Raw genomic sequence first — 24,647 nt, forward strand, 5'->3', positions numbered from 1 at the left:
TGTATGTAACACATGTATCCCCAGTATAAAAACCTGGATTTATCTCCAACTTGAGGGACAAACTTGTTAAACCTGGATTCATTTATCAATCCTCCCTCTTTTTTTCTTCCCAGTTCTTATTGTTGTCCACGTTTAACCATTTTCAGACTATAGATGCAGGCAGGTGCTGGAGGTGGGTAGAAAATACTAAAGCACTTGGTCTTTTAAAAAATATAAAATGGAATATATGATGTTTTGTCTTACAGATGATGCAGTGTTTGAAGTTGGGTGCATTATCTCGAACCACAGCCAGTACTCAGATGAATGTTCAAAGCTCACGTTCACATGCCATCTTCACTATACACTTGTGTCAAACCAGAGTTTGTTCTGCAATTGACACTGTATGTATTGCTGATTTACAGTAATTTGCTTTAGTGACAGCTTTTCCAAATATGAATATTGATTCCAAACAAGTGTTCTATGTTTGAAATACATTAGTAAAAATAACACTGTAATCACCATGCCATTGTCTATGCACTATGAATGATTTGATCTAATCTGTGCACATGTATCCATCCCCATAGCTGGAAGCAATCGTAGACTTCTAATTTCACATGTAAATAACCCACTGTTAGGCTGTTTATCTCCTTCTTCCTTTCCTGTGACAGGGGCTTTGAATTCCTATTGTGAGTGGGAGTAGGGTAAGGATGGGCGATAAGCCAGAAGCGGTTCACCAGGGTTAGCCCCTGGTGGGCTGCTGATGTTTAATTTACCTGCGCATCTGCAGGTATGGCTGCTTGCAACTCCTGTTGGCCACAGATCGCTGTTCCCAGCCAATGGGACCCATGGGAAGTGGCACAGAGCGGGACAACAGTTCCCACAGCTTCCATTGTTGAGGTTTGATGATCCACGGCCAACAGTAGCTGTGAGCGGCTGTTCCTGCAGACACACAAATAAATAAAGCACCAGCGCCAATCAGGGCTAACCCCGGTGAAACGCATTTGGCTGGAGAGTCACTTATTGCCTATCCCCTCCTGATTGTTTCACACTTTCTTCCTTAGGTCACCCTAAGTGGGAGAGAGAGAGAGCAAGTTCTGTCTATGGCCCCTCTTTATTAGTTATTCTGCCCAGGGAAGCAGACAGGCAACCTGTCATAGGGCTTAAATTTAGTGGGTAGCTGGACCTTACTGCACTTGCAAGTATGGTCTCCAGCCTCAGCCAGAATTGTGTCATTGTGGAAAAAATAGCAAGAGTTGGTAGTACTTTGTAACAGAGGGCCTGGGGACTTGGATCCACAAACCCTGTCTTAGGTGGAGCCCCTTTAAGAAGGGGTTGGGACTTGGTTATTCATAAAGTCCTAGACAAGGTGAACCTTCCCGCCCCAAGGCAACCTGAATCCATTTTCACAGGGGGATGGGAGGGAGCTAAGGAGCTGGGCAGCTCAGAGCATCTCAGATCTCCTTCTGTAAGCAGCAGGGAAGGATGGTTCCTCGGCTTCTTGCCTCTCTTTTCTCCCTTCCTGCACCACCTGATGTGGGAATGGGCAGAGGGGATTGAAGTTCCACCACCTGGCATTGCTTCCCTGCTCCTGGAAGATGGAGAAGGGGACTCCAGTACAGTCCCCCAGGCTGGGAGAAGAAAGTAAAAACCCTAGAAAGAGCAGACATAAAGCTGGGGCAGCTGAACTAGGGATGTAATAGTGTAGTTGATTAACCAATTAACTGATAAGCCAAAGCTTATAGGTTAATGCTATAGACTACACACATTCTCCCTCTCCCCTTACCAGTACATTTTTTAGCAAGCTGGCCAGCAGCCTGGCTCATTCCTTGCTTGTGCTGGGACCAGGACCTAGCCTCACTGCAGCTCTGCATTTAAAGTGTATTAGGAGGCAGGAAGGTGGCCAGGAAGATGTGGGAGAGATTACTTACAAGGTCTACAGTCATCTTAATGAATTTGGAATGGTGAACAACTCTAACTACCACACATAGGAGCTGTGTGGAAGGAGTTCAAATATCAAAAGACAATCGCCTCCCCACTAGTCTTTTTAAAAAAAAAATTCTCACAATTTTTTGTTGAGGTTGGCTCATGATTTTTTATCTCGAGATTGACAATACTATTTACACGTCTTCTTTTCTGGGGAACTTTAGTAAGATCTTTTAAGAATTTGGTATATGAGATTACTGGATTCCGAAGCCCAAATTACAGTTGATTGAAAGTCTTTCTTGTGTTTTTACAGTGTCTAGCATAATGGGTTCCTGATCCTAATTGGGGCCCCTGGACACAACAGAAGTAAAAATAAATAATCAGACAGTGGCAGGGGAAAGCTGCAGCTCATGTTTCAGATTTTGTGTTTTTCCCCTGGACTACAGCTTCTAGATGCATCTGTTTCTAGGGTAACCGATTAACTCCTTTGGCAGACAGCACAGCCAATGCTGCCACTCTTTTCTTCTTCATGAAATGAGGAGCATACAGCAGTAGCCTCTGCTGCCCACAGAGAGTAGACCGCTGGAGCCTACCATGGATTGAAAGGGTTTTATACCTTCTATAGTTATGCCTTTTGCACTTTAGAAAAGTTGGTAGACTTCTTAGCTGATTTTCTAAGTTAATATTTGAGAGGGGTGTGTGTGTGTGTGGGGGGTATATATTAGCTTTATAACTTACAGACTCAGAAGTAAGGTACTGCAACTCTTAAGAAAAAATATACATAATAATATTCTATTTTGAAACCTACAAAAAAACCTGAAAGAAATGAAACACTTAATTTTTAGTAAGTTTAAAACATAAACCATTGCAGCCAGAGACCAATAACAGCTGAGGGGATTAGTTAATTGGATGCAAAACCTATCATGTGACTAATTTTAAAACCAGCCCATATTGGAGGTGACTAACAATTTTGTAATATTTTAACCATTTTCCAAAATACACCTCTGTGAAATGAAATGGTCTTCATCTTTTCCTGTTTCTCCATTCTCCGGCCCTTACTTTATCCCCAGTCTAAAATGTTGGTGCTGGTATAATAGTGGCAGCTGAGAAGAGGCTCAGAAGAAAATACAAAGATAGTCTGGGATGATGCCCTAATGATAGCTGTGGATCAGGATTAGAAATTTTGTGTATTAAATCAGTGTATCTTTAGCTTACATTCACTGTGCTGATGAACTAAACAAATGAGTGTTACTTTGAAAGGTGATACAAAATGCATTAACAAGTAGGTTGTCCTTCGACTGATGTCCACGTGGGTGCTCCGCTTTTTCTGTCGGGTTGTTGATTGGAGTTTTTATAGCTGTATCTGGTTGGGCCATGCATGTACAGTAGGTACCTCATATGCGTGGCCCAACTCTCAATTCCTTTGCTACTACTGCCCTCGCAGACAGAGCTCAGCTTCTGTCCTCAGCATACCTAGTCAGATGAGAAAAAAATCGTTACAGCTACTTTCTAGTTTTTTCTTGTTCTCATTACTAGTTCTTGTTTCTCCTTCTCAACCAAAAAAAAAAAAAAAAGAGAGAGAGAAATATCATTGACAGGGTTGGGGCCACAACCCCTTCTTTTGGGCTGCTTTCCCCTTTTTTTTCCCCTTCCTCGGTTACTTCTCCTAAAAAAAAAGAGAGAGAAGATGGAATAGAAAAAAGAAAACAAAATATAAGAAGACTGTGGAGGTGCCATGCTGGGCTCCCCCAGTTTCAAGAAATGCAACTCTTAAGAAAAAATATTCATATATCTCTGACAGCCATTCATCATGCATTTGATGCCTGGTGGACTCGCACATCCCTCAGAAGTGCACTCATTGCTGCAGCCTCACTGGAAGAGTGCATTGAGACAGGGAGCTATGCCTTCGCATGCTGCTTTTCGATAAGGCGTTCCAACCTTCAGAGCCTTGCAACTCCCCAGCCCAATCTGAGTCCTCTAAGACCCAGAAAAGGTGAGCTGGTTCCCCACTGGCAAAGGCAGCGGCCAAATGGAAGGTTTCTCTAGCTCAGTCCCTTCCAGCCACTACATCTGCTAGGGAACTGGACAATGCGCCGGCACTGACCACGTCACAAGAATCTGCCAAATCTTCAGCACCGGCCTATGTGCAATTAAAATCTTCTGCACCAACCAAGATGTATAGAAGGCACCAAGCCCAGAACTGCCTTCTTTGCCTGTGGCACCCATGCGACCTCCACCAGCACCACACTAAGTGGTACTGACTGAGCAGCAACATGGAGCTGCTGCACACTGAGAGCGCCAAATCATGGCACTTTGGTGCTGGCTGCTGTGGAGCTGCCTCATCCGTGTGGCACTGTGTCTAGAGAACCATCACCATCAGCTCCTTCTTTAAGGGCTTCCCCTGGCTCACCAAGATCCCTGGAGTTCTCAGTGCACAGCGAATTTGAGGATGATTGTAGGAGTGTATGTTCCTCACAATACTCCTCTCCTACTCACTCTCATTCTGCTCCATACAGAAACAGACCATGTTATTCACAACAGCCTTTGTAGTTTGCACACTGGCCATACCCTCCACCACAGTACCCTATGCAATTGTCACCATGGGACCCCTAGATGTCGTCTTGCACCATTCTATTGCCTCTTCCACTCCAGTGAAAAGACCTCTTCCTCCATTCTCATGAGCTCCTTGTCCTTCTGCTAATGAGGACTAATCCTTCTGCTACTGAGGACCTAGAAGAAGAGGAGGGTCAGATTATCGATGATGATGATCCTCATTGTCTGGACACGTCACCAGTGGATCAATCTTCCTCCTTGCCGGATGAGGCAGTCATTTCCTCAGATCCATCTCTGGCTGACAATTAAATCAGTTCCAGGAGCTATTCGAGTGTGTGGCTACTAGCCAGAAGGTACCTCTTCAGGAAGTGCAGGAGAAAGAACACTGTTTCCTAAAGATACTTCAGCCAATGCTGCATACCAAAATTGTGCTTCCCATCGACAAGGCCATAATGGAGACCTCTGATAAGATCTGGCAGACACTGGATTCCACCCCCATCTTCCACTAACAAGAGGACTGACAGAAAGTACTTTCCAGCCAAGGGTATGGACTTTCAGTTCTCTCATCCTCAGCCGAACTCCTTTGTGGTGGAAGCCACAACCCACGAAAAGCACCACAGACAACTGGATTTATTTGGCCGAAAGATATACTCCTCAGCCATGCTTCAACTCTGCATTGCCAACTATTCCTCTTTGTTGGCTAATCATAACTTAGATAAGTACTCAAAGCTTGTGGAATTAATGGAGCACTTTCCGTACCACTGACACCGCTGTTCATGCTACCACAACTTCCATAGTAATGCGTGGGGCTTTTTGGCTCTAAGCTTCTGGGTTCCCAAGATAGCTTCAGGGCAAGGTTGAAAACCCACCCTTCAATAAGGACTAGTTTTTTGCTGCTAAAATGGACAAGATGGTGCATACTAGCAAAGATTCTTGCACAGTCCTATGCAAACTTGGCATGTACACTCCACCTTACCGCCGTAGGTGATATACTCCATACCACTGGCAAAGAGACCTCGCCTACACTTGACCACGGCATATGGTATCTGAACATGTCACTCTGGGTCAAGAGTGCAGAAAAAGCGCACTCCCTAGAGCTGCTCATCAGCTCCACATTCTTCTAAACAGCAGTTTTGAGGATTTGTTGAGGCTCTGCCTGACCTCTTCTTGGTACCAGTGCCTCAACAGAATATGAACCTTTTCTCCCACCATTTATTCCTGTTTTACCATCATTGGGCTTCCATTACAACAGATCAGTGGGTTCTGGAGATTATCTGATCGAGATATGTTATTCCCCTTACTTCCCATTTACCCCTTCCCTTTTCAGGGACCCCTTTCATGAGCAACTCCTATGATAAGAGGTTGATCTGCCTGCTACATATAGGCGTCGTTGAGAGGGTTTCCAACCTATACAGGGACAGCGGATTCTTTCCAGCTACTTTCTTAGCTCCACAGGGGGTTGGAGACCTATCCTTGATCTCCACAGGTTAAACAGATTCCTGCACAAACAACATTTCAAAGTGATCACTCTTGCCTCGATTATCCCGGCACTGGATGAAGAAGACTGGTTCACAACTCTCAGCCTTCAAGACTCATACTTTCATGTCGTCATTCATTCCTCTCATAGACTATTTCTCCAATTTACAATATGTTTAGACCATGTCCAATACAGGTCCTGACATTTGGTCTATCCTCTGCCCCCAGGGTTTTCTCTAAGACCCTCATGGTGGTGACAGCCTATCTCCGCAAATAAGGGAGTTATTATTTTCCCATTTTTGGATGACTGTCTGATAAAGGGTCCATCACGCCCAGAGACAGTTAACATGGTGTGCGTCGCCAAACAACTTTTCAAGACATTAGGACTCTTAATAGGGTTGCTAAATTTAGAGTAACTGACTAATCGAATGCTCGATGCAATTTGCATTGACTATTTGATTAGTCAGTAGGGCGCATCCGCCTTTGAAGTATAGCGACAGCCATAAGGCTGTCCCTACACTTCAAAGGCGAAAGTGCTGCAGGGAGCACGGGGCCAGCGGGGCAGTCCCCACAGCGTTTCAAAGTGACAGTGCCATGTGGAGAACGAGGTCAGCTGGGGACTCCCCCACTAACTGGGCTCCATGCGGCGCTGCCACTTTGGAAGGCCCCAGGGAGTCTGGTGTCAGGCTTCATGCGGTGTTCAAAGTGGCAACACTGCGTGAAGCCCAGGGTCTGGCCTCAGGCTCTCCGTGGTGCTGCCGCTTTGATGAACGCCTTCGTCTCTCTCCCTCCCCCGCTGCCTCTTTCTGATAGAGGCAGCAAGTGGGGGGAAGTGACTAGTTGACTCAACTATCCAATAAACATTTGCTGGATTTGCTAGCAGCTTGGGCTTGCTTACCACATCAATGTTTTCAGGCCATACAGGCCCTTATCATCATAGTGTTGATAAGTCCTACCATGACAGGGCTCACCTGTCTGCAGCTTATGGGGCACATGGTGCAAGCCATGTACGTGGTCCAGCAGAATTGCCTGCACTTCCGTTGTCTCTAACACTGGCTATCTATGGTCTACATCCTCGCCAAAAATTATGTATACAGGCTAGTTCCCCCCCCCCCACCCAACATCCTTGCTTCTCTCCACTGGTGGATGATTCCCAGTAACCTCACTGGGGTCTCCTTTAATCAAAGGCAACCTTTTGCCCAGATTACAACTGATGCCTCCCTTTTGGGATGGGGTGCCCACTTCTGACACCACCTTCCTCTGGGCAGGTGGTCCCTGCAGGAGTGCAGACTCCATATCAACTTGTTAGAACTTGGGGCGGTGCAGAACTCATGCATTCAGTTTGTGCTGAGTATCTGCGACTGCACGGTCCGCATTCTGAATAACGACATGACTACCATGTTTTATATAAACTGACAGGGTGAGGCTCGGTTCCGTTCACTGTGCACCAAGGCTATTCGGATGTGGAATTGGTGTATCTGAAACAATGTCATGCTCTCAGCCTCATTCCTACCCAGGCATAAACACTACCACATTGGACACCCTCTGTTGATAGTTCTTGCTGTTGCCTCTGTAATTGATAATAATTTGTGCAGTTACACGACTATTCAGTTACACGCTATCTAACATCCCTAGCTGATACTTGTCTCAAGTTGGCTTTTTATGAAACATGTTCATGTGTGTAGCTAAAACTTGGGGAGGATTTGGAAGGAATTATTTTGTTAAAAAGACATTAGTGTACTAAATTAAGGAGGAAATAGATGGGGAGAGCACTGTCCCTTGTCAAATAATTGCTATAGGGACCTTGTTCATATACAGTAAAGTATGTTAATTTTTTACTTGTTACACAAAAATTTATGAATTCTCCTTTGTTGCAGGACACTGTGACAGATAACAAGATAATTTCTGAATCTTCTCAGGTGCAAGAGTTTGAAACTCTTAGTGCCAAATTCCATTTTGTTGATCTGGCAGGATCTGAAAGATTAAAGCGTACAGGAGCTACTGGAGAGAGAGCAAAAGAAGGCATTTCTATCAACTGTGGACTAGTAAGATTAAGAACTTATTTTATTAGTCTGTAAACCTCTTTCCTTGTTTTTCATTCTCTTTCAATGAGTAATCTCTGAAATGGATATGTGTAGTGACACAATTAAGGATTTCAGTATGAGAGCTAAGAAATGATGATTTATAGGCATTATCACTTGGTTCCTATACTCGTTAACAAATCCTTGGTTTCACTAAATTGTAATTGGAAAACTGTGGCATCAGTAATTCTCTCTAAAAGTAACTCAGGCTCTGCAGAACTTATTTTGAGATAAAGTGTACTGTCTACTGATTTTAGTGGTGGTAATATAGTACTTGCAGCAAAACAAAAGCTATAAATAAAATGAGTTGGCTGTAATAAAATTTTTAAATATTAAAAATATCTAGTAGATCGCTAAGCTTATAGTGATGTTATGATTTCTATAAAAGGACACAATCAATTTGAATTTTTTTTTTTAAATTTAAAACAAAAAATTTAAAGTAGTTTCTGGTCCTATATCTACTCCTGAGTCCCCTTGACTATTTCATTGATTTAGCAACTAAATTTTAATATTAAAAGAAAATTCTTCCCTTTGCTGCGTGAAAGAACCAGACTAATGGTGGAAATTGACAGACTTATAAGTGATTCCTTGTCAAGCCTCTAAAACTCACTGTGGAGTCTTGCTGGTTTAACTGGTTTATTAGGGCTCTTTGTTGATACAGGGCATGTGCAATTTTCTTTACAGGAGAGGATACCAAATGTGTTGAAAATTTGGTGAAAACTTGCCTTTCTAACAGCAAGACTGCACACTTAGCCTGTCATCAGAACATAACCTGTCTCCTTCTTTCTGACTCATGTATCACCAGTGATAAAGGTTCTGCAGCCAGACCTTAGTTATCAGCTCTATTAACATTGTATTAGGCAGAAAACTGTTCAGCTGTTTCCCACAGTTGTACTGACTGCAGAGCTAGCGGGAGGTTTTTAGTTTTACGCACTTTATTTAGTAACACATATATTACCTGCATAGAATCTGAGTGATAAGGTGCTACTTTTATAAAGTCACCACAAGTGCATGTAGAAAAATTACTTCAAAGAAAAACATTTTAATTTGCTGAATTATTATATAGTATTTTGTTGTTATTCATAGATAGCAAATGACTAAAACAAATTCAAGCATAAGAGAACACTACTGAAAATAGCAATGAATGTGAAATTTCATAATCATTGGTTCAGTTAAGACATTTTACGAGCATATATTGGGAATTAGTTGCATAGAGTGCCACCGAGTGCTATGTATTTAAAAGAAAAAATATAACTGACATTACATAGATGCAAAGACCTCAAAGAAAGTAGTATGTTGTTTTCCTTTAGTGCAAATGTTTACACAAAAATAATCCCTTTGAAGAAAGTCGGATTGCATGTGCACATAAGTCTTTGCCCGGTCATACAGTAAATTTGCTATAATAATATAGCATGTATGGTAATGGAAAAATCACAACTAAAGGATTCTATACCAGTACCCAAATAAATCAAAAAAGTTTAGTGTATTCCTTCTTTCATATTTACAGAGGTATTCAGTCCTTATGTTTGTGTCAGGATAATACTGATGCAAGATATTTGTTTTTTTTTCTTTTAATATAAAACTTAGTAAAATGTAATAAGGAAGATACTTTCTATGAGAAATAACTTATAAGTTTAGCCATTAACAAATTAAATGACTGTTACAAAACAAAATGTGATCCCCATTTTGGGTTTAATATGCTTGCCATGTAACCTGCTTGTTCCTAAAATCAGCAGATTGCAACAATCATTTATCATTGCCAGCATGTAAGTATACTAAATTGCATGAAAAGTTACTGTAGCTGAGTCAGTAGCAACGTTTTTTTAAATAAGGTTTTGTAAAATTTGATAACAGACTTCTAAAACTTGTCATCTTTTTAGCTGGCACTTGGGAATGTAATAAGTGCCCTGGGAGATAAAAGTAAGAAGGCAACTCATGTACCATACAGGGATTCAAAACTCACAAGACTACTTCAAGACTCTCTGGGAGGAAACAGGTATGAAAATTTGCTGTTATATGCTAATTTGCTGTTCATCACAATGAACCAGATATGATGACTGCATAATTTAAAGAATGTTATCAATTTATTATAACTGAGACCTAAAATGTTTTGGATGTTATGTATATTATTACACAGCTCAAGATGACTAGAAATACATAATTTAAATGAAAACTTTCTTTTCCCCTTTTGGAAATAAAAATGCTTTTTGTATTGTGTTGGTGTATGATAAATATAGTATGAACAAAAGTGAAAATGACCACTATTTTTCTTAGGAGTGAAATAAAAAAAAATAGTACTAACGGTATAAACATTGAAAGCCACAGAAGATTAATTTAATTTCGAAAAATCCAAGGTGATATTAGTAACACGGGAGGAAAATTATGTTTGTTGTCATTGGTCCTTTCAGTCACATTATGGTTATACTTTGCTTATGGCTAAATTGTTTGAAATCTTGGTTGCCACTTAGGAAGAGAATCCTTTTTAAACCATGTAATTAAAAAGTTGTAATTTCATCTCTGCATCACAGTCTTATTAATTAGAATGTGGTTGAAACTTGTAGTCACTTTCTGCTTGAAGCAGAGTTTTTTACATGGCTTATTTTACATGGGATTTTCTGACCAGCCTTTGATGTGTTACAGTATACTTAGTGTCAGAAAGAAGATGAGTTCTTCATTGTGAATATAATTATGGTGTATATATATAATTGTAACAATCCCAGCAGTTTTTTACTGAAAAAACCCACTCTGTGGGATTTAATCATGTAACTGCCATTTTAATTTTGCAATCTAGTTTGCCTCCCCTCAATATTTTGACATTGTTCTTTATAATCTCTCATTCGTCTGTTCTCCCATCCATGCAACTGATAATATTTGTATGTCTGAAATATTTTTTTCAAACTACTCCCTCCTCTTTTGCTAGGGCGTTGATCCTTGCGTGTTTGTGTAATTTAATAGTTGGGTAAAAGACCAAAGTTTTTTGTTAATATCAATCGTCATTGTAAACAGAAGCTGAATAAATTTTTGAGTCTGAGCTGATATGTTTTCATGAATTTTCTAAGCTTGATTTGAAGAGTTAATTCCCTCCTGCTTATTCCTCTAGTCAAGTCCCTAACCTGTAGCATTAATCACATTGAGTTACTGTGGAGATGACTGTGATACAAACAGAAGATTATGACTTCAATGAGTAATAATACTCTATACTTAAACATTTATTTAACTCTTTTCATCTTCAAAGTCATCATAAACATTAATCAGCTAATTAAGGAATAAGTATCCAGGCTCAGATGAATTCCAGAAAACAAACATTTCCATGAGAATGTCAATAATAATTTAAAATATATAAACTCTATATCGTAGAGAAAGAGCTTTACAGCTGCTGGCTAACAAATCTCCATTGACCTCCTTATAATACACATCCATGTATGCTACTTTCCACTCACTGGGGAAATGCTTGCCGACAGCAGCTGCATATACCAGGTTAGGTTTCTTTCTTTGGGGTGGAGTCTGACTCTCCCAATCTGATTAAGTATTGTAGTCCATCTCCTGGGAGTGGCCTCAGGGTTCCTGAGCATATGCTCTCTGTGCCTCCTGCAGGGCCATCTTCCTCAGTGTTTATGCAGCTCGTATGTTTAATGATGTTATGTTGAATTGAATCATAAGGAAAAGAAAACAAAGCTATTATATAACCAGAATTGTCTCTAGATAGAACCAGTTAAAAACAGATATTGTGTTTGGTGCCACCGAAGAGGGTATTGTCTTTGAACCTAGATATACACCCCTAAAAAAGTGTGTGCATGTGTGTGGTAACCTAGATAAAAGTTCTATCATAATACTTTAAAAAAGATTTGAACGGCTGCATGACACTTTGGATGTCCCAATCCGTTATAATGATATCCTGAGTGATATCTTTACCAGCCCTAGAATTGCCAAAATATTTCACAGAGGATGGTTAATCAAAATTTGAAATCTATACTGTCCTTGCAGAAATAAAATTAATTTTTTTCAATTAGCTGTCCCATATTCTTGTTATGGTAGCAATCAGTACATACTGTACTTCTTTTCATTAGTTGTGCACTTTACCTGTTAAAATGAATAATTAATTAAAATGGTCTGTTAATTTTGTTTTAAATATCAGATTTCATTAACTTTGAGAAGCAGCTGTTGCTTGTGTGCACTATACATTTTTTATATAATTTTGAATACTGTAACATTCCATTGAACATATTCTATTGACTATATATTGTAAATGCTGTGGACATACTACATACAATCTTTTATTACAAAATAAGATTGCTGGTAACAAGAATTTTTATGTTGTACTGCACCCCAAAGATCTTAGATTATGGTAATACTGCTGTTGTGTCCATGTGTACTGTTCTCACTATTCATAATCCTGCCAAAAGGTTTTAAATATTTAATCTTTTGTGTGCATAATGTGTCTAAAGATACTGAGCACTGATGCTGTTTTATCTGAAAGGACTTTGCATCAGGCAGTATATATCAAGAAATGTGTTCACTTTTCATATTATGTTCAAATAAAAGAGAAGTAAAATGAAGGGAATAAAATTAATTTTGTTAAAATAGTTCGTGAAACACTGATGGTAAAGCAGAGCTGAAGATACCACTCAGTGGGTCAAAGGGAAGTATAGTATGATGTCAAACACCTTGATTGAGCAAAGTACATTGAAGCTCAAGTAGCTGTGTTATCTTCAGTTTTGCACTATAATAAGACTGCTTGCATGCTTAAAGTTAAGCATGTGCTTAAGTACTTGCTGAATTGGTGCCTGGGTGCATGAAGTGAACCAAATAAAGAATTCTAAAGTTCTAGTCTGTGCCCTGACATTGAGGGCTTGGGCAAGTTGTTTACCTTTTCCAGTTTAGCTTCCCAAGCTGTACAATGGGGATGATAAGGACCTGACAGACCGATTAATGAGTTTCTCTTTTTATAAAGTCTTTGAATATATAAAGAACTAATAAATGCCAAATAATTACCATATATGCTTGATCATAAGCCTATTTGTTTTTTGGTAAAAAATGACACAGTAAAGAGCAGGGGATTGGCTTATGAATGAGTCGTGTTTTAACACTTTGTTTTTAAGTTGGGGGGGTGGAGGGGAGGCAAACTTTAGTTGCCAGCCCAGAAAGATAAACTCCTGGCACACAGAGATGTTTTATGTACCTGGAATGGTGCAGTCATGGAGCCCCTCAGCTCTCAGTGATTGCAGTTCACCATTCTGGATCAACAGGAACAGCAGAAAGTGATGGCCAGTACGTCCCTTGGCCTGTGCTGCTTCCTGCAGCTCACACTGGCTGGGAATGGCGAACAACAGCCAGAGGCAGCTGAAAGACTCCATGCCTGCAGACACCCCAGGTAAACAAACATCCCAACGTGCCAGCGGCTGACTGACAAGCTGGCACTGGAAGTTTGCAAACCACTGACATAGTCGGCTTATGAACAGGTCATTGCAGTTTTTACAATTTATTTTAACTTGAGGGGGTCGGCTTATGAGTGTACAGGCTTATGATCAGCTATATATGGTACCATTTACTTATATATAGGATATCAGATCAGTTATTGATCTAACATTTTACATACTAAAGTAAAAAGGTTTAACAAAATGGCAACATTAACTCACAATTTCTATTATAATGGTGTAAATCAGATACAGAACATTTTAAAAGTTAAAGTCAGTGTTTTTGTAACAGTGTTTGTTTCAGTTGATATATTGATGCTACGACACATGGGGTGTTTTGCATAATTTAAAGGGTTCTTTGTTTTGATTTATAAACTTGACCTATGTCTATAATTCACAGCCAAACAGTCATGATAGCATGTGTGAGCCCTTCAGACAGAGACTTCATGGAAACTTTGAACACATTAAAGTATGCCAATCGGGCACGGAACATCAAGAACAAGGTGATGGTTAATCAGGACAGGGCCAGTCAACAAATTAATGGTTTGCGCAGTGAGATTGCACGTCTTCAGATGGAACTTATGGAGTACAAAACAGTAAGTAAATTTATTAGGTTTTATTTTAGAATATCACTAAAATTTCACAACACATTTTCCTGTTAGCTGCTTCTTCTGCACACAAGTAAAGAATGTAGAATAATATCTTTAATTTATATGGCATGTGGTTGCATCCCAAATTTTACCTTCAGATATGAATGCATAACTACTGTTGACATCATTGGAAGTTGCGTATTAGAAGGCAGAATGTGATCTTCTAACCTATATAGAAAACATTTCATTCACCGCTAAACCGCGGAGGCAGATTGCACATCAATTTAGGATGGCACCTGAGTAAGAGTGTTATTTTTTTAGGAATGTTATTGTTGTGTTGATTAAAGGTTTTAAAACCTATCATGTATATTTTTAGCGTTTGAAAATTTTGCCTCCCAGTTCTAGAGATTGCTGTACTGGTTTGACTGGCAAGAGAACAGGTCATGCATTGAATGTTTTGTGCAGAGTTCTTGAAACAACAAAGTAAATTCTGGACTTTTTTAAAAACTACAGTCTAAATTATACACATTGGCTACGTCTAGACTGGCATGATATTCCACAAATGCTTTTAACGGAAAAGTTTTTCCGTTAAAAGCATTTGCAGAAAAGAGTGTCTAGATTGGCACGGACACTTTTCTGCAAAAGCACTTTTTGTGGAAAAACGTCCGTGCCAATCTAGACGTGGTTTTGCACAAGAAAGCCCCGATCACCATTTTCGCCATAGGGGCTTTTTTGCGCAAAACAGTTTTTAGCTGTCTACACTGGCCCTCTTGCGCAAAAACATTTCCAGAAAAGTGTTTTTGCCCGAACAGGAATATCAAAGCATTTGCGCAACAAGCACTGATATCAGACAGTAGAACGTCAGTGCTTTTGTGCAAAATCAAGCGGCCAATGTAGACAGCTGGCAAGTTTTTGCGCAAAAGCTATTGCTTTTGCGGAAAAACTTGCCAGTCTAGACGCAGCCATTGAATACTCATATTCACTATGCCTACTTAGCAATGTTCCCTCTAAGTTGTGAGGCAGCACAGCTTCACGGGTGATTAATCAGCCCCGCACAATCTGTCAGCTCCTTGCACTGAGCCTTGAGCCTCTGACTGGGCAGGGCTAATTAATTACCTGTGAAGCTGTGCTGTCATGCAGCTTAGAGGGAACACTGCTACTTTGTGTTTTTCAGCAACAAAGTAGAAATATTTCCAGCAAATGTACTATTGTTAAGTTTTGTTTATCAGGCAATCTCCTTTCTTGGTGATGGCTTTGAGAAAATATTTTCATTTTAATATGAAAAGCAATGGATTCTTCATTTCCTCTCACCTGTTAATCCATGTTCCTATGGCTTATTACAAGCTGAGATAATTTTGAAGGAACCTATTAAAATAATTTCAGCACAAAACTGTTTTGAGAAATGTATTCTTCCACCATGTAGGAAGTGTAGGAAATTTTAAGTTTTTGAGTTGAATGACAGTTTGGTTCAGGTCAGTGTTTACTAATAATGCATTTTTTTAGGGCAAAAGGATGATTAATGAAGAAGGTGTGGAAAGCATCAGTGACATGTTTCATGAAAATGCTATGCTGCAAACAGAAAATAATAACCTGCGTGTTAGAGTTAAAGCAATGCAAGAAACTGTTGATGCACAAAGAGCCAGAATAACACAGCTTCTGAGTGATCAGGCCAACCAGGTCCTTGCAAGAGCAGGTATTGTGTACTTTTTAAAATTGAAAAACTGTCTAATACAGTTATTAATGAGGCAGCCAGACTTTTGCTTTTTCATTTTTTGGAGTTCTTTGCTTAGGGCAGCAACAGCAAACCTGCTTCTTCAGGAAAAAAAATCCCCTCTTATCCATCTTTATTCTATTACTTTAAAATCTTTGTAGTATGTAAGTTAAGGCCTCAATTGACCAGACTTCTTCAGTATGCAAGTTACTTTTAACATGCGAATGGTCCCAGTGTATGGGATTACTCATATGCTTAGATGCATTTCTTTGTATTGGGGCTTATATACTGAATTGGTGGATGTTGTTATGATTTCTCGCCCTGCAGACTAAGTGTTTGAAATTGTTTAATCTACTGCTCATTTTGCATATAGTTTCAGAGCAATCTGAGGAGCTATGTACATATCCTACATTGTTACAATTGTGTTTGATATATTTTCATCATTAACTAATATAGAAAATAAATAGAAAAAAATCAGTTTAAATGTTGAACTTGTGGCACAAACGAGGAAACATACATTTCAGACTGGTTACACTGTAAACTCACCTTTTAAAGACCCTGTCTGCACTTGGGGTATCATTTAAAAAAAAAATCCCATCAGTTCAGCTGAACCAGCATTAGAACTGGTGGAAGGCCAAATGTAGATAAAGTTCCTGTGACTACAACCATTTTACCATTGTGCTAATGAAACTTGCTTCTCCGCATACCAGACACTTGTCTACATTAGGGCTCTAGCTGATTCATCTGTACTGGTGTTAAAATTATGGGAATTTGATGCTGGAGTGGGAGGTGAGAATGGCCAGTTCATTTCTTAAACGGAACACCTCTGGACCCTCTTGATGCACATTAATGAAACTTACAGGGCCATGGTGGTCTAGCTGGGGCTAATTCTGTTTATTGTATAAATAGCCACACATTCACATCTACACTGGCTTCATAGCTAGCTATCTTTTAAGGCCTGTGTGCATTCACAGTCTTATAAATCACTGTATTATATGGTTCAACTGGCTAGTGTGAATGTGGCCAATTCCATTTTAAAACCTAGCTTCAGTTTTCCCAGATATAAAATTGCAGCCAACAGAAAGAGGTGGAAGCAGGTTCAGAAGCTACTTTCCCCTTTGCCCAACAATCATAGAACACTAGAACTGGAAGGGACCTTAAGAGGCCATCGAGTCCAGCTCCCTGCCATCATGGCAGGACCCAGTACCATCTAGACCATCCCTGATAGATGTCTGTCTAACCTGCTGTTAAATATCTCCAGAGATGGAGATTCCACAACCTCCCTAGGTGACTTATTCCATTCTTTAACCACCCTGACAGTTGGGAAATTTTTCCTACTGTCCGACCTAAACCTCCCTTGCTGTAGTTTAAGCCCATTGCTTTTTGTCCTATCCTCAGAGGCCAAGGAGAACAATTTTTCTCCCTCCTCCTTGTGACACCCTTTTAGATACCTGAAAACTGCTATCATGTCCCCTCTCAGTCTTCTCTTTTCTAAACTAAACAAGCCCAGTTCTTTCAGTCTTCCTTCATAGGTCATGTTCTCTAGACCCTTCATCAATTCTTGTTGCTGTTCTCTGGACCTTCTCCAATGGCTCGACATCTTTTTTGAAATGTGGTGCCCAGAACTGGACACAATACTCCAGTTGAGGCCTAATTAGCGCAGAGTGGAGCAAAGAGGTTGTGCAACTTGGGAAAGTTCATATTTGAAAAGCTGTTAGGAATCAATGTGCATCTGTTGGCCATTGTTATTGTTATCAATGTCCACAGGAACAGAGATAATAATGAAATGTAAACTGTTCAAATTAAATAATAAAATAAAGGACACAGGAAACAGTAAAAGCGGCAAGGAGTCAGGTGGCACCTTATAGACTAACTGAAGTGTTGGAGCATAAGCTTTTGTGGGCAAAGACACACTTCATCAGATGCATGTAGTGGAAATTTCAAGAGGCAGGTATAAATATGCAGGCCAGAATCAGGCTGGAGATGACAAGGTGGATCCAGTCAGAATCTCCGGCCTGATTCTGGCCTGCATATTTATTCCTGCCTCTGGAAATTTCCACTACATGCATCTGATGAAGTGGGTCTTTGCCCACGAAAGCTTATGCTCCAACACTTCAGTTAGTTTATAAGGTGCCACAGGACTCCTCGCCACTTTTGCAGATTCAGACTAATACGGCTACCCCTCTGATAGGAAACAGTAAGTTCCTATACATGGAAAATTTTAGGCCCAAATCCTGGAGTTTGTCGTTATAACCTTGGTGTGTCAAGATTTTTGATGCCTACTACTTTAACATTGCTTCTTCGCAGAGAGTGTCATTTGAGTTGCAAACCTGGTAGCTGTTCAGTGTGACACTTTACTTACAGATATACATTACACTGCTGTTAAGTTCTTCGTTTCACCAGATCTTTTTATTTCCTTTTGGAAAAAACATTGCTGGTTGTAAACACATCAGGTTATTGATGATCTCTCTTTCACAAATGAGGAGAAAATGTAAAGTGGGAAACCCAAATCACAATGTACGTTTTTAGTAGCTCTGTTCTACTGCATCCTTACTAATTTAATATGCATGTTACTTTACATCATTTTCTCTGTCTCTCTTAAAGGAGAAGGGAATGAAGAAATTGGCAACATGATTCATAACTATATCAAGGAAATTGAAGATCTCAGGTACTTGTAAGCATGCTCTGGTGCTTTGAGTTTCACATATAGGTAGGAAAAACCTTTCAGAATATAAATGCTTTCCAGATTGCTACTCATATCATTAGCAGAGCTAAAAATGAAAATTGGATGTATCTTTATGGGTTTGAAGAACCTAGTAACTTTATATAAGTGTTGGTATTTGAAAAAATACTTAAACACCTCAGAAACAAAAGAGAATCTAAGATTGTTGTACATTCCCTCTATTTTTAAAGGAAAATAAAGATTATTGTGAATTTAACTGGTAACTTTTTTAGACTTAACCTCATTGTTCCTTAGAGATTACCGTGCAAGTAGTGATCCAGCCCAATTCCCATGTAGCATAAATGAGTTGGTAGAGTCATGATATAAAATCGTGTGATCTCTGGAAATGTCAGTGTGTTTTTTCTTAATACTTTATATATGTTTTACAATGGATTAGAATTTGATTTAAAATTTGAAGACTGTTTAATTCAGGAGCTGTGAAACTATACTCTTCATATAGCCATTGTATTTATAACTGTATGATATCTCAAGGCTTTTTTGATGTTTTTGTTTTCCTTTGTTAGAGCAAAATTATTAGAAAGTGAAGCAGTTAACGAAAATCTTCGACGCAGCTTGTCAAGAGCTTCATCAAGACCATCGTATTTTGGAGGCCCTTCAGCATTTTCTGCTTGTATGCTTTCTTCAGAAAAAGAAACTTTGGAAGTTCTTGATATAGCTAAGAGAGATTTAGAAAAACTGAAAAAAAAAGAAAAGAAGAAGAAAAAGAGGTAGCATTTAAAATTCATATTTTTAAATATTTTAAATCCCTTTTATGCAAAGGGATGTATTTTAACCAGTGAGTTTTAAAAATGTATTGCAGTCCTTGCACAGGATGGGGCTCTAAGCTCCTTATCCTGCAAACACTTACGTACATACTTAGCATTATGAATGTGTGTTTCCACTGACTTCCTTTCTGTAAAATTAAGTACATGAAGCATTTGAAGAATCAGAGCCTCAGTTCTAGTGCATGTTTTTATCATTTGAAACTTGGAATAATTTTGAAACTATAAAAGTACAAATTAGATGTATTTTGTTGTCTTCCCATAAATTTGATATTCCAGTGAGAGAAAATAACTATTTTGTGAACTCCATTGAAACACAAGGATTGCTTCAAAAGATATCCTAAAAAGCTGTTGGGAATTCTATTAGTAGCGCTTGAATGGCTTCTTTTGCTTTTTTACATCTTCACCTTCTATCCCTGTTTTTATTCAAGATTCACTACTTCACTGAAATCTCATGCTTCATTTTTCTTTTATTCAATGTCTAACCTATTGAAATGGTCACTGACATTTATATAAATGCCTGTTCAGAGATCAAAGTTCCATTCATTGATACCTCTCGATATCAAATAGCCCTCTTTTCTCTGAAATATTGCCATGCTTATACTTGTTATTTTTATTGGTGATTGAAACTTATACCAAAAAAAGTTATCACAAATTTTAACAAAGCCTTAAAAACATTTGCTACAAATATGAAATATTGAGGCCAGTAGCTCTGTATAAGGAAGATCTGTGCAGGGGTGAGGAACCATTTTGGGTCAGGGCCCGCTGGCCCACAGAAAAGTCAGTTGGGGGCCCGCACACAAGGGACAAGCCAAAAACACAACAAACAAACAAAAAGCCCCCTAAGTCCCAAAACTATCGAACAAACAAAAAACCCCCAAACCCTCACTGATGTATCCCCAACTGAGAAGCAGAAAGACACTCGCTGTATTCCCCTCACACAGCAGAACCTAGGGGGCCCAGCCTCCTAGATTTTCTGTGCCCCAGGTCTTCGGTGGCATAGCAGGGGGCAGGAGCACAGGTGCAGGCTCCCCAGTGCTGGGGGTAGAGGGACCTTGAGCGTCAGGAGCCCAGATCCAGGCAAGCCAAGCCTGAGGTTTCCCCACCCCTGATCTGCTGGATTGAGTCCTATATTTATAAAAGTCATAACTGCAGGAGGTGATTTAAAAAAATACTGACTGTTGCTTGTAGAAATTGACCATCTCTCATGGGCGCTATTTTTCTTAGTGCCTATATCTGTAGGGAACTTTCAAATCTGTTTGGAATTTTCAGTACCTCACCTCTTATATATCTTTTTGTGGACTTGACCTAGAAGGTGCATTGTAATCACAATCCAGCAAAATACTTTTTTATGTGTTCAAATTTAAGCATATGTTCTGAGATTTACTCTTGTTTAAAAAAAAAAAAAAAAGTAAGTGATTTGCTAAACTAGAGCCCAACTGTTCAGCACTTTGCAAAGTCAAGCCTGAAAAAGAATGTATTGAAGAGGAAGATAAAGGTAGTAAAATCGTATGATGAAGAATTCAAATACAGAGTTACACAAAGGAGTATGTAGTTATTTATTTATTTCTCCCTTTTTTTGAAATCTCCATTACAGCAGGAGGAAACTGAACTCCAGAATTGGCTATTGGAATGGGCCAGATTCTGGGCTGGTGTAAATATGCTTAGGGTGATTGAGGGCAGGTGCTCTATATGTTTTACAAATGTATAACATGAAAATCATGTCCTTGTTTAATTCCTAAGCGATTGAATGATTGTTGTTGTCTGCTCAGGTGCTAAGGGTCAGAAAATGATGCATTTGGGCTCACTTTTTTAGCCTTGTGATTATTGAATGGGATCATGGTTTATGAATACCCGTAGGGTTTGTATTGCTATCTGTGTAAAGCAAAATATATGGCTGATGCTCCTTGGAATAATCTATCTAAAGTATACCACTATATAAATTGCTGTTCTGCATGTAGTTAAAAACACACAGGAGAAAACCTCTTGAATGGTGAGAAATGTTAGGGTTTGGAGTATCATAGAAGTATGCTATGATATTAAAATGTGGATTCCTCCATCAACTTAATGAACTGCAGACTGGGTGTTTCTAGTAGAGAATTCTTTACATTTGATCCTCTGCAATTTCAGTAGTCAGCAATGGATTAGCTGATGAATAAAAATGGACAAATTGCCCTGAGGTTTGGGGATTCTTTCAGATAAACTCCTGTTTCAGACATTTAGCTGCCCTGACTGTACAGTATCTTGTTATGGATTTTCATTCATTTAAAGTTGCCTGAATAACCTAGCCCTTGTACATGCATAATGTTCTGAAGATTTGGTTTGACCTGGCCCATATATCAGCCAGTGGCACTCACAGCCATATATACCTTATTCACAGTGTTATGGGTGACTCTGAGTTAAGACCCAACAAATGCCTCTTCCTCTCTGGGCCAAGCCTCAGACAGCAGCGTAGATGGCCCGATAGCTTGTAACTTGACACTCACACTGGAGATGTTAAACTGTGGCATCCACATCCCCACCCAGTGAAGGGGCTAGGAACTCAGGGACGTGCTGGGAACCCCTGTCCCAGTCCATGGACCTCAGACTCTGGCAGGAGTTCTTCTATTGCATGGGGATGCTTCCTAGCTCGATATTCCATTGATGCTGCTGTCTCTGGCATGGCCAAGAGGGAAGATGGCAGCTACTGGGTCCCTGTTCACAGCAGGACCAGAGTGGGAGCTGTGCCCCCTACTTCCCATTCACACCCCTTTCTTGTCACCCGAATGGGCGGTACTTCACTCAGGACAGTGAGGGAGCTTTTGGACCGGCTGAAAGATCTGAGCATGTACTCTGACTGTAGAGAGCCGCTGCCTGAGTCTCCTTCCAGAGTTAGGAGATGGAGGGGCATGTGTACCATTTCAACACATTCTGGGGTGTCCCATGTCACCTCTTTTTATACAGTATTGTTCTAGTCACATGAGTCAGTGTGACTAGTGATGCATCCTCTTAAATAGGTGTTTCTAAATCACTGTAAAGTCACCTGAAATCTGCTTGTATGCCTAACTGCTTTTTTTTAAAGGAGCAACAGGTATGTAGTGCTTTGAAAGTGAAGCACTTGATGAACTGCTGGCCTAAAACTTCCTACATTTAGAAATCAGCTGGCTAGCATGGCTGGTGTAACTGTCACATAGCTGAGTACATTGTTCTCCAATCAATGTAACCTAATCTCTCAGCTCCTGGGGTAAATTTTCCTTGCCTGTTTCAGTCTGAAATTATTTTTGTGTATTTTGTAACCATTTTGTTGCCTATACTAACAGTTCTTGCTGTTGCTTTTCTCACACTAGTATATCGATAAAATTAAGTAAGAATCAACATAATTAGTATTTTACATATGAACGTGTAAGTCCCAGTTAATTAAAAAAGAAGCTGCCCAATAAGCAGGCATTCTAATAAATTCAACTCAAAATTAGTTAATAATTTTGAATGAGAGAGCAAAATTTTAAAATATTTTCAGTAATTTAGGACATTGCTGCATTTATTAAAGTCTTTCACCCATCTCCTTACTGTAATACATCTCTTGTTTAAAAACATTCCTGGTATTTTTTTCCCATCCCATTGCTTCTGATTTGTACTCTTTTGTTGATGTTGCAACAAGCAATAAGTGGCAAATACATTTTTCATCCCACTAGAGTAAACTATAATATTTTGCCTTAAAATCTTTAAAAATGCAGCAGCTTCAGAATGCAGATATATCTCTGTGTTATGGCAGAATGTATCACTTTGGTTTTTCTGTTAGATTGGAAGTTTTCTGTATATTCTTCTTTTAATGCAAAATGTATATGTAGATACCTGTAGCATATATAATATAAAATTAGTGTATTGTTTTAGCATCCTAGTACATAGCGGAGATATATATTTTGTTAGTAAGGTTTAAAGGCAGTACTTTTTGAAATTTTAAAACAATATTTTGTTAACGGCCTTTTATACTGATTTAAAGGGTCTTTTGAAGACCAAAGAGAAGAAACAATTATCTTTGAAGATCATACTTTTTAAAAGCTCATTAGCAATGATTCTCAAAATAAAATAAGCTGTTGTGTTTCCAAAACCCCCCTCACTAGTGCAACTTGAAGTATAGACAGCTATAGTACTTTATGATGATAGACTGGCCAACCTCAGATAGTAGAAACACTGTCTAGTGTACAGCAACTCTTTGTTTTCACTTTACTTTCCAACTGCACAAAATGTATTGCCTTTTTACTATTTGTCGTCTTTTGATGATAGCTTTCTAAGTTTCATTTGAAAGTCCACAAGCTCATGTATCATTTTTACCTTCCTTGCCACTTTCGCTTTCACTGTCTGGTTTGTCCTTCATTGGCTTGGCCTTCCAATACTGTACCTCCTGCTTTTGAAGGCTACAGAAACTTGAGGAAAGCAATCAAGAAGGAAGAAGGTTGGAATTTTCCCACATTTTTAATTAAACTGTAATTTACATTAATTTAGTTGCCATACTTGAAAGGCAATTCTATCAGTAGATTCCTAGACACATATAGTAAAGTTTATTGGGGCTTTTAAAAACTGGTTTTTCTTTCAATTTTAAAAAAACAGGAAGAAACATACTGTATGTAACTGTGGTTAAGGCTAACCTTGGGCTCTTGCCTTTTGGGCTGTTAATGTTGGGGAATTAATGCTTCTAGTCTATGAGACCATGTATATAATCCATACTAGATTTGGCAATCTATATTATACATGTAGACTGCACACTGCAGTAAAAACCAAGCTTCATTCACCCTGCAGTGTATAGCTACATGTCATTGAAAGACTTCCACAGTAAGGAAAGATTTCAGCAGATTTGGCTGCCATAGCCTTTCACTACAGGTAGGTAAGGCTCTTCTAAGGGCAAAGTATTAGGATAAGCAGTTGGCAGAGCTTAAGCCCACTGCTTATCTTTGCTGGAATCTTTCCCTGCATCAGGAAAGGCTCTGGCAACGAGGAAGCAGTGGCACATTACACTGCTCAAAATAGTAGTGTAGACAGGGAGGCATAGCTTGTGCTAGTGGCAAGCCATGTAGGGCACGAATTTATTCTCCTAACTCTTGCCTACCTAGTTCACTCTTATTTATAATAATGCTGGGGGGCGGGAAGGGGGTGACTGAGCACATACACTACACACCCATATTGCATGCAATGTAAATGTACCCTGAGAATAGCTGCAGACATCATTCTTGCAGTCCCCAGTAATGGTAGGTTAAGAAGTTCTTAAATTCTGAAAGTCAGGTGTTCATCCCAGCTGTGTGTGTAGGGTAATAATGATTCCCAATAAGAAATGTATGGAGTGAGATTAAAACAGGCAAAAATTGTTTTCATAGGGCTTGATCCATGTTTCACTAAAGTCAGTACAAAATTTCTTTTAATTTCAGTGGTGTGTGATTGAAAT

The 24,647-nt window shown here is 39.4% G+C and overlaps 1 protein-coding gene across 13 annotated transcripts in view; it reads left to right on the forward strand.

The window, feature by feature from the left end:
• KIF21A (kinesin family member 21A) overlaps positions 1 to 24,647 on the forward strand; it is a 152,656-nt gene that overhangs the window by 55,478 nt on the left and 72,531 nt on the right. For 8 of the 13 annotated variants that reach the window (XM_075927522.1, XM_075927460.1, XM_075927474.1 and 5 more), the window contains exons 5-12: positions 246 to 380; positions 7,809 to 7,976; positions 9,893 to 10,008; positions 13,827 to 14,022; positions 15,520 to 15,709; positions 18,332 to 18,395; positions 18,974 to 19,177; positions 23,625 to 23,663. In XM_075927522.1, the coding sequence (XP_075783637.1) occupies positions 246 to 380; positions 7,809 to 7,976; positions 9,893 to 10,008; positions 13,827 to 14,022; positions 15,520 to 15,709; positions 18,332 to 18,395; positions 18,974 to 19,177; positions 23,625 to 23,663 (1,112 nt within the window). The remainder of the gene's footprint in view (positions 1 to 245; positions 381 to 7,808; positions 7,977 to 9,892; positions 10,009 to 13,826; positions 14,023 to 15,519; positions 15,710 to 18,331; positions 18,396 to 18,973; positions 19,178 to 23,624; positions 23,664 to 24,647) is intronic. The other 5 variants (XM_075927470.1, XM_075927532.1, XM_075927480.1 and 2 more) reach the window with 1 other exon arrangement.

Source organism: Pelodiscus sinensis, chromosome 1 (assembly GCF_049634645.1).
Source record: "Pelodiscus sinensis isolate JC-2024 chromosome 1, ASM4963464v1, whole genome shotgun sequence".
NCBI lineage: Eukaryota > Metazoa > Chordata > Testudines > Trionychidae > Pelodiscus > Pelodiscus sinensis.